Source organism: Pangasianodon hypophthalmus, chromosome 1 (genome assembly GCF_027358585.1).
Source record: "Pangasianodon hypophthalmus isolate fPanHyp1 chromosome 1, fPanHyp1.pri, whole genome shotgun sequence".
NCBI classification, from domain to species: domain Eukaryota; kingdom Metazoa; phylum Chordata; class Actinopteri; order Siluriformes; family Pangasiidae; genus Pangasianodon; species Pangasianodon hypophthalmus.
The window spans coordinates 13,169,303-13,179,390 of NC_069710.1; the positions used below are offsets into that span (position 1 = coordinate 13,169,303).

A 10,088-nucleotide genomic window follows, 5' to 3' on the forward strand; every position below is an offset into this window, starting at 1 on the left:
GACAGCTTAATTTCAACTCATAATTTAATCCATGGCTATGTATACTAGTTAGTAAGGAAAGGCATGACAAAGCGTGTCTTGAAACTTATCCCCACTATACACACTTATTGCAGTCTAAAGTGGACTAAAAATGTCCTTGTCACACTTTCAGCTGTAGAACGTCTAAACCTGGCATGCGCCGCCCATGTGACTGCGGTAAAAATAGATTCCTGCTCATAGGCAGCAAGGCCCATCTGAGATTAAATATCAAAACAACTCCACTGAGCCGGGGTGGCACAGCGAACGTGGTGTCTACTGCAGTTTAAGACTGAAGACAGAAAAGAAAAGCAAAAAAATTCCATAGCCTCTTCCCTTCAGCATGTCTCACCGGAGCTTTGCCTTCACTTCAACAGCTCTGCGCTCCTTAGAACAAGAACAAGACCTTTTGGAGAGACGGAGGCATCAGAGAAAGCTCATTGAGCCAACCGTCAATGGCTACCTGCTGAGGAAGGAGGCTCGGGAAAGAGCCACACTCTCCAGGAAGAACCTGGAGGTACCATCGGCGCCACTGGTTTGCCGTGATTTGGTGGTACAGAATGCACTGTACACAGGAGATGTGGAGGCTGTGAAGACACTGTTTCCCAAAGGCTCTCCGGATAAACTGGTCATCAAGCCTGAAGGAGGGGCCATGCGCTGGGTCGCTGATGGGAAAGTGAGAGGTACGTTTTACTCATTCACTGGATTTGGGTTGATATATACTGATGACTCAGTGTATGAATGTCTTGAGAAAGAAAGAAAGAAAGAAAGAAAGGAGGGATGTAAGAAAGAAAAGAAAAGAATCAACTCCTTTTGCAAGAAAACAGCAAAAGGAGTAATCAAAAAAGGAAAAGAAGAAAGGAAAAAGGGGAAAAAAGAAAAAATAAATTTAAAAAACCCAACATTTTAAAGAAGGAAAAGGAAGCAAAAGGTGCACAAAGAAAGAAGACGGCAACTGGAGGGAGAGAGGGAAAGGAAGAAAGAAAGAAAATAAACAAAGTAAATGAATAAATATAGTTAATTATATATATATATACATATATATAAAATGAAAGAAAGCAAGAAGGAAAAAAGAAATAAAGAAAGAAAGAATTGAGTGATAAAAGTAGGAAAAGAAAATCATCAAAAAGCAACCTAATAAAATAAAGAATTACAGAATGGTCAAGGGGTAGTGCTGTCATTAACCCCATTAACCCAGAGCACAAACTCTTTCTCTAAATAAATATTCTGTAAATAATCGAGTTATTTTAGTAGAGCTGTTCATTCAGTTCACATGAGACTGTAGGATGTGAGTCATCATTAATGAACATTAATAAGTGCACCACTGGCGTGAGAGTGCACAAATCTCATGTGGTGCAAATGCCGCAACTGCCTCATGGATTCTAACATGTCCAGTGGGTTGCATAACAGCCATGAACCCTTAAAATAGAGCTGTCCATGCAAACAGAGCTCAGAGCCTCCAGAGATCACTCAGGAGAAACAACCGATCAAAACAACAACACAACAAGACACTGGATACCATCGAGTCATCTGTGCAACTGCTTCAATTTAAATCATGGGACCAAAGATTAAGTTCAGGAAGCAGAAGAAATATCGCAACGACGTGATCGCAACTGCGCAAGCTTCGGGATGGGTGCTTCAGTTCTGGAACGCTCTCCTGACCGGTGATGAGGTCACTGTGGCCAGTATCATCGATGACCCTGAATACGCACACCTTATGGATGCGATTTATGATACCAGTGACATAGAGGAGTGGAGGAACTTCAGGTTCAACTACAGAGGGTTAAGTATGTCATGGCACTGCTGAATTCTTGATTCTGATTGCTCAGAAGGTGTTGATGCATTGGTCAGAAGCTGCATATTCGAATATGTTATCATTACTATAGGTTACAAAAGTGCTGTTATTCAACAAAGAGAAATGTATAAGAAATGTAGAAAGAAGTTATGTTACCATAAACCTATGGAAGGAGTCTCCGGTGTTAGTAAGTATTCCACCATGGAGAAAGTTTCAGGACAGAGGAGTTTGCTTGTTGTGGTTTCTTGGTAATAAGCTGTGGTTTTGTTTTGTTTTTTTTGCATTATTAACTTCAAGAAAAAGGAAAAAAAAGAAAGGCTGGTGAGTTTTTTTTTTTTGACCAAAGATCCTGTTAAATAAAGATGAGATGTCAACTTTTCAATTCAATTCAGTTTGATTAACTTAGTAAAGAAGAAAGAAAGAAAGAAAGAAAGAAAGAAAGATGGGAAGAAAAGGGAAGTAAATAAATAAATAATGTTGAGAAAGAAAGAAAGAAAGAAAGAAAGGAAGGAAGGAAGGAAGGAAAAAAAACTAAAATAGAAAACAAAAGTGATTTGTTCTGACCTTGTTTCAGCAACATTACACAACATTAAATGTAACATTAAAATGTACACAGATAAAAGTATCAGGTTATTATTTAATAAATAAAAATGTAATCATTGGCAAACTGCTGTGGTGTAAGAGAAATAAAACACTTTGGGATGTATCACACCACCAGGTTGTTGATTATTTTCCTATAACAGTGCAACATGGAGTATTTTGCTCCTCATTTGAGCTAACTTCATTTCCTGCCTATGTAACATAGTTCCACAAACATCGTTCATTGCACTTGTTGACTTTTCTGGCAAATAATCAAAGGTCTCATGTTTAATTTGATGGTGTTCTTTTTCTTCTTCAGGACTGTGGTCTCTGACCTATGAGCAGGATCTGACCACCCCTCTGCACATCACAGCAGGCAGAGGCTTCACTGATTGCCTGAGGCATCTCCTTCTGAGAGGGGCCAGTGTAGATTTTGCTCCTGGGGGCACCACTGCATTGCACGAGGCATGCCAGGAGTGCCAGCCAGACTGCGTTAAACTGCTGCTACAGTACGGTGCCAACGCCAATGCTGTCAACGAGGATGGACTGATGCCCCTGCATGTCTGCACTGAGCCAGAGTCGCTGGAGTGAGTGATAATAAGTCACTGGGTATCATTAATTTTGAATCCTGCACAATTAGTCACATTATCTGAAGAACTGTAGCAAGGTCAATATTGGTCATACCATAGGTAATGTAGTATGACTGATAACATGGTTTCTGTCATTAGCAAAGGCAGATATATTTTTAACGATCTGAATATATATAAGAAAAGAAAGAAAAAATGAAAGAAAGAAATGAAGCAAAAAGTGACAGCTAAACAGAAAAAAACAGCAGATGGAGGAAAATTGAAAAAACTGGATGGACTGGATGGATCAATAAAAGAAAGAAAGCAAGCAAGAAAGAAACAGTAGACAGATTGAAGAAAGAAAAAGAAAGAAATGAAAGAATGAACTAATAAAAAAGTAATGAAAGAGAAAGGAAAATTACACTCAACAGAAAGAAGGCAAAGTAAATTAAAAGAAAGAACTGATTAAAAGAAAGAAAGAAAATCAAAACATTAAATACTGAAAGGAAGAAGCAAACAAAGAAAGAAAGAAACAGCAGATGGATGGATTAAAGAAAGAAAAAGAAAGAATGAAAAGAAATAACCAATAAAAAAAGAAATTAAAAAAAGGAAAGAAAGAAAAAATAAATATAAAACAAACAAGGAGGAAAGAAATAAAAAAAGAAATACAATAGTAAGTTGATATGTGATAAAAAGAAAAAAGAAAGAAAGAGAGAAAGAAAAGATCTCTTAGCACTATATCTTTGACGTACATTTCCCAGGTGTGCCAAGCATGTCATCCAGTTTGGCGCAGCCATAAACAGCCGCAGCTTGGAAGAAAACGACACGGCGTTGCATGTAGCAGCACGTCACGGTCTTCTGGCCCACGTGGATCTGTACCTGCGTCACGGTGCAGCAGTGGAGCCCCAGAATGATGAAGGACAAACACCACTGAATGCTGCATGTTCGCAGCCGCATGAGCACGCTGCTCTGGAGCGCTATGCTCAAGTGTGCCAGCGGTTGGTGGAGGCTGGGGCGGACGTGAGCACGGGTGACGCTGACAAGCACACTCCTCTGCACATGGCGTGCAAGAATGCCAACCCCAGGATAGTGGAGCTACTGCTGCAGAACGGTGCCTCTGTCAATGTCATGGACTATGGAGGCGAGGCGCCCATGCATAATATCCTAAAAATGGTGGCCTATAAGTTGGAGCATGAGCCCGAGCGGATTGTGCAGGAATTGCTCAACTACGGATCAATCAGAGTGTGGCCAGGAGCTTTGCCAAAGGTCAGTGTACATCTGCCTCAGGATCTGGGTACATTGTTTTAATCTCATCAACCCCCAAGCCATTTTCATTTTTGGCGTATTGCGGTTGCCATCTTAAGGGCTGACCTAATACTAAAGCAATCATAGATTGTGCTTTTGCATTCTTTAAATGTTTACAATTTCCTCATTCCCACACTCTAGCAAAGGTCAATTTTGGTTTCACCAATCCATAGGACTATTCCAGGACTCAGACAGATCTCAACGCAAGTTTTAACCTTCACTTACCAGGATCTCGTGGGTACCTCCTGAGGTCAAACTGTTGCTTTCAAACAGCTTGAGTGTGGTAAAGATGTAGTTCAGTATATAGTCCTTTCACAAATCACTGGCAAAAAACTAGAAACTGTAGTTCATGTATATATGGGGTTATACAGTACCCACCTGGAGGTAGTGGGGGTAGTGAGCTGCTGCTTGCTTGGTAGATACTGTATATAAGCTCTTCAGTTTCTACCTTGCTGTTTGAATGAATCTGTGCTAACAGGTGCAGGAGAGCAAGCAGTGTTTTTAAAATCATTTTCTACTTATCATTTACCATTAAAATGATTTTTGACATGTTAGATTTTCTACTGTGATGTTTTTTGTCTTTCACCAAGAGATTTTGGTGGCATCCTTAATAAACATACGTTATTATCTGATGTTAGGTAAATCGTACATACTGTATACTGATAGAGTTTATTTCGCATTAATGAACTCAAAACATTCTCCATTTACCGTGACAGAAAGTGATTCCAGGCATTTCAAGTGGGAAAATGGAAACCAGAGATTACTAATGAGAGATGGGAGGGAAAGTGTGTGGGAGCTTCCAGGGTGTCAGCTAATATTAGAAAGTGCAAAACACCTGTGCATAATTTTAGATTCACATGTTGAGTGGCTTATTGGCATTTTTTTATCGGAGAAAAAATAAGACTACTCTTTTTGCGTATTTTTGAATGATAACTTGTAACAACACATAGTGACTCCAATGTTAAAATAAGGAGTTTCGACACAAAATGCTTAATGCTTGGCAGATCTCCAATAATGCTACTAAAACGATTCTATAGCCTGCTGATCTTGATGCAATGGGATTTAGCCCTTGCTTCATGTCTGTTTAAAGAGAGCGATGCAGCGGCAGTTTAGTCCTTTAGTCTGTCCAGCTTGCTCACCTCCTCAACTATACAATCTGCTCATACAGATCAGCTTCCAAAGCTTCAAGTTTCATGCTAATTCTGCCGTCAAGGCCATCATGCTCGTCATGTCGTAGATTGCTAAATGGTTAAGCTGTGTCACTGCCATAACTCTGTGCTACTGTGTAATATAGCTGCATTGCACTCTGGAACTCTGAGTACAACATTTGCTCCAATGTCTCAACTACATTTACCTACATATAAAATTTTTGACTAAAGGCTGGCCATCATTTGAGTACTGAGATTTTCATTTTGTTCATGTTCAAATGTACTCTTGATGCAAATAAAATCTCAGTTTGTAGTCAAAAGTAGTTTGCATGTTTAATATGTTTAAGAACTAAACAGATTAATACATGCTACAACATGCGAAACAGAGTATTATATCAAATTCCATTGGAATTTTTCGTTCTCTTTTTAAACACTGTGCTCATAGTAGAAAGCGCTTAGTACTGTACATCCAGTGAATCCCACTTGTGCCGGATAAATTGCCTGATTCTTAATGAGGCAAATGTTAATAGGAGATTAATTAGCACTAATTGCAGAAGTTCTCGACAATCCCCCAGAGAGGGGCCCAATCTGTTCATCAAGCCAAGTGCTTAATTATTCTGCACTGCACTCCCTCACAACTACCACCGCCGACCTCTGGCCTTTTTCCGAGCAGGTGGGGATATCGCTCCAGGTGGAAACTGTCATTGTTACCTTGATTGAGGAGCAGCTTCTGTTTTCCCAATTCAGTGTTAGCTGTTTCAAGAAATGACTAGACTGTCCTAACAGATCATTCACAACATACTCAGTGCATGTTTCACATATTAAGAGTGTATACTTTGACCTATTTATTTATTATTCACTGTTATCCCATGGTGCTGTTTAATTCTCAACTCTGAAGGCTATAATTTAAATCATAAGTTTGTATTAATGTTATCATTTCTATAGTATTAATTTACACAGCACGGCAGATAATACACAATAATAAACATGTTGTGATTTAATAAATAAAACTGTATAATGGTTGATATGGTGAAGTTTTCAATAAGGAGATGTTTATTTAGGCTAATATTTATGGAAGGAGTCTCCCGTGTCAGTGCTTTGTAATATTCAGTAATTTTTCCACTACAAGAAAGTCTTCAGGACTGCTCAGGGAATGACTGTTTATAGCTGCTATAACGTAACTGATTTAACGGAATTAAGTTGTTTCACAGACGTTCCACAACATTAAATGTAACTATAAATGGACAAAAGTATAAAGTGACATCAGGTGAAAACATGGCATAATTGGAATTAACAATGTTATTAGAAAATAATTAACTTTGTGTTAGTAATAGTAACTTCGCTTCACTTGGGGCTGCATCACACCACCCTGTCGTTGTTCAATTTCCTATAACAGCGAGCCCCCTGCTGTTTGCTCAGGATGACTGTTATGAATAAATGTCTAAGGTGATGATTATCTTTAATGTGTGTGTGTTAATTCCAGGTCCTGAAGTACTGCTGTATGTCACCACGTACAATAGAAGTGCTGCTGAATGCATATAGCCATCTCAAAGTCAATGATCAGTGGGTGGAGGCCGTTCCTCCAGAGGAGTTCCAGGTGGGAAGATATTAATGGACTGCATTTATGTTCTCATAAGGCTGAGATAGATCATTATACAAATTCAAAATAACATGACACAGCCAAAGAGGTAACAAATTTCAATTATGTTTGTAAAATATTTAAGTCTGACTTTACGTATCTGTACTTGCATTTTTCTTTCATATTTACATTCTTATATTTCTGAATTTTACTCACAGCAATGCAAAAGAGAAAACCTCTACATTCTACTCTCTACATTTTCAAACATCACTACATTCTTTATAAACATATATACTATACAGTATGGCCAAAAGGATGTGGACAGCTGACCATCACACCCATATGTGATCCTTCACCAAACTGTTGCCACAAAGTTGAAAGCACACAATTGTCTAGAATGTCTTTATATGCTGTAGTTTGCAATTTCCCTTCACTGGAACTAAGGGGCCCAAACCTGTTCCAGCATGATAATGCCCCTTTGCACAAACCAAGCCTCATGAAGACATAGTTTGCCAAGGTTGGAGTGGAAGAACTCCAGTGGCTTGCACAGAGTCCTGACCTCAACCCCACTGAACATCACTGAACACCTTTGGGATGAACTGGAAGGCCGACTGCACCCCAGGCCTCCTCGCCCGACATCAGTGATCTCACTAATGCTCTTGTGGCTGAATGGACAGCCATGCTCCAAAATCTAGCAGAAAGCCTTCCTAGAAGAGTGTTATTATAACAGCAAACGAGACAAAATCTGGAATGGGATGTTCAACAAACACATATGAGTGTGATGGTCAGGTGTCCACATACTTTTGGCCATATAGTGTATTTGTCATAAGGTGACTTTCTAGCGTTTATCTTTAAAGAGCCAAACGAAATTCTGAACAAATCTAAACAGGTGACAGAGAGAAGGAAACCCATCACTATAATCTATCAAGCTAGCTATTAAAATTCCATTGGTAGTCATCCATGAGCTAACATTTGAGAGATTTGAAATAAAGCTCTTGTAAGTCAGCCTTTGCACTACTGAATTCTCGATTCTGATTCCTTTTGACAGAAACAGCTCATTCACAGGGACTTGAATGATGAACGCTCGACATAATCTAAGATAATAATAAACAGATTTAAAGAAGTTTTCAATAAGGTGATGTTTAATTAATCTTGATGGAAGGAGTCTCCAGTGTCAGCACTTTGTAATAGTCAGTATGTTTTCCTCCATGGGAGAGTCAACAGGACAGAGGAGTTTATGCTTCGAGGATTCTCTGTAACATGACAAGTATTTATTTAGAAAATAATTGCCCTTCTACTTCAGTAAAGAATTTGTGTACATGGCCAGGATATTTGAATGAGAACTGTTAAATTATGCTGTTCTTTGGGTTCTCTCTACAGAAACATCATGACTTTTACGAGTCTGTGTTTGCCCTGGGCAATACTCCTCGCTCCCTGCAGCATCTGGCTCGCCACAGGTTACGCACCTATCTAGAAGGCCGTGTACACAAAGTGGTGCCAAAATTAGGCCTGCCCACATTTCTGAAGGACTACCTGATGCTGCAGTTTCGAGGCTATATTCACTAAGTGCTTGCTGAACCAAAAGTGTACCACCAGCTTTATAGTCATCATGGTACAAGTGAAAAGGACATGGATGTAGACTAATACTGCGTAAAACTGTTCAGTGACAATGACGGTTCAATTGTAGCTACTCTAGATTATTCAAAAAGGCATGTATTTTTTAACTAAGGAATTAATTTGTGTTAGCACATATTCTCTGTGCACACTGGCAGAGGTGCCATTAATAACACTTATGATTTTTTTGATTGCTATGGCACTATAGGAGCTGAAGACTACGCTAATGCAAATAAAATTCTCCTGCCAGAAAAGCTGATTCACTGAAGGGGAAAGGACACAGAATGTGAAATTTGGTGCTGGTAGTGCTTATTTTTCACTTTGATTTCATCTAGGTGAATTTTGATCTGTGAAATCACCTTGTCCATTTTGTGAGCCCCAAAAAATAATGAAGGCGGAACTTTGGTCTCTTTGGTCGATAAAATTATAATATATATATATATATATATATATATATATATATACTGACCAATAATTTGAGCAGGACTTGAACATTGGTAGTTTTGTTCTAGTGACTGGAAGGTTGTGAGATCAAATCCCAGCTGGAATAAAAGCATCTGCCAAATGAATAAATGTAAATTGCCTTAAATGAGACACAAATATCATTCAGCGCTGTGCATAAATGTGACATTTGACATTCATGACATGCATCTTTCAAAGACTAGACTAAATGAATGTGTCTAACTGTGGAGCAAACAACGTTTGAGAAGTGTTTTTTAATTTTCAGTGTTTAAAAGACATGATGATGATGATGATGATGATGATGAGGAATAGCTTTGGTAGATTACGCTAATATGCATTCCCTTTTGCGTTCACTGTTTTACTAAAAGCACACGTATAGGAAGTAGCATTAATTAGACATTAAAAGAATGAGTTTTGTTGTATGATTGAAGGATTATTGTATGGCATAGTAGATTTATTTAACACCTTGAATGCTTTTACATGTCTGATAGTTTAATTTTCAGTGATGAGCTTACTGATGTCGAGGACATTGTGGTTATTTTTTTAGACCACAAGGGGGCGAGCTGCATTATCACATCTATTTAGGAAGACAGTATGAATTATTTAAAAAAATTAATGGTTTGAATGTATAGCCTGAACATTTATTTGCATTGACATAAAAATAAAAATGTTTCAAACTGTGTGTTTTGTTACTGAAATTGTAGAGTACCTGTCAGAATTATTGGCACCCTTCCTAAAAATGACTGCATAAAATAAACACATAAATTTATCTTTGGTATAACAACAACAAAAAAAGTTGCATTAGAACTACTTTTTAAAAACAATATTATTGTTTAGAAGAATAGTAAATGGAATATTTTAAATAAATCCAAACAAATTGTCATTCTTGAAAATCTGATACTATTTTTCCCATTTACTCTCAGTCCCCCAGGAACACTGGTGTTGCCTTTAACTATATCATGTTTCCCTGGGGTATAAATATGAAATTGCTCACATGTAAAAATCCCTTTCACATCCATTACCAT

General features: G+C 38.3%; 1 protein-coding gene across 6 annotated transcripts; it reads left to right on the top strand.

Annotated features, from left to right (window-relative positions):
• The first annotated feature begins 235 nt into the window (after positions 1–235).
• asb10 (ankyrin repeat and SOCS box containing 10) lies at positions 236–9,750 on the top strand. Of its 6 annotated transcripts, XR_008302498.1 has the most exons (6): positions 236–698; positions 2,709–2,976; positions 3,717–4,221; positions 6,892–7,005; positions 8,036–8,254; positions 8,368–8,506. XR_008302498.1 is itself a non-coding variant. In XM_053237323.1 (5 exons), the coding sequence occupies exons 1-5, from the start codon at positions 359–361 to the stop codon at positions 8,078–8,080; spliced, it is 1,272 nt and encodes a 423-aa protein (XP_053093298.1). In that variant the 5' UTR covers positions 236–358; the 3' UTR covers positions 8,081–8,510. The 6 variants fall into 6 exon arrangements, 4 of the variants coding, with proteins under 4 accessions (XP_053093298.1, XP_053093303.1, XP_026782240.1 ...); XM_053237323.1 differs by having other exon boundaries at positions 8,036–8,510; XR_008302500.1 differs by having other exon boundaries at positions 237–698; positions 6,892–7,096; positions 8,036–8,510.
• Positions 9,751–10,088: the final 338 nt, after the last annotated feature.

Coding starts and splice junctions, on each gene's coding strand:
- asb10 (XM_026926439.3), top strand. CDS start 359: ATGTCTCACCGGAGCTTTGCCTTCACTTCAACAGCTCTGCGCTCCTTA. Junction 699..2,708: donor CGCTGATGGGAAAGTGAGAG/GTACGTTTTACT, acceptor TTTCTTCTTCAG/GACTGTGGTCTCTGACCTAT. Junction 4,222..6,891: donor GGCCAGGAGCTTTGCCAAAG/GTCAGTGTACAT, acceptor TGTTAATTCCAG/GTCCTGAAGTACTGCTGTAT.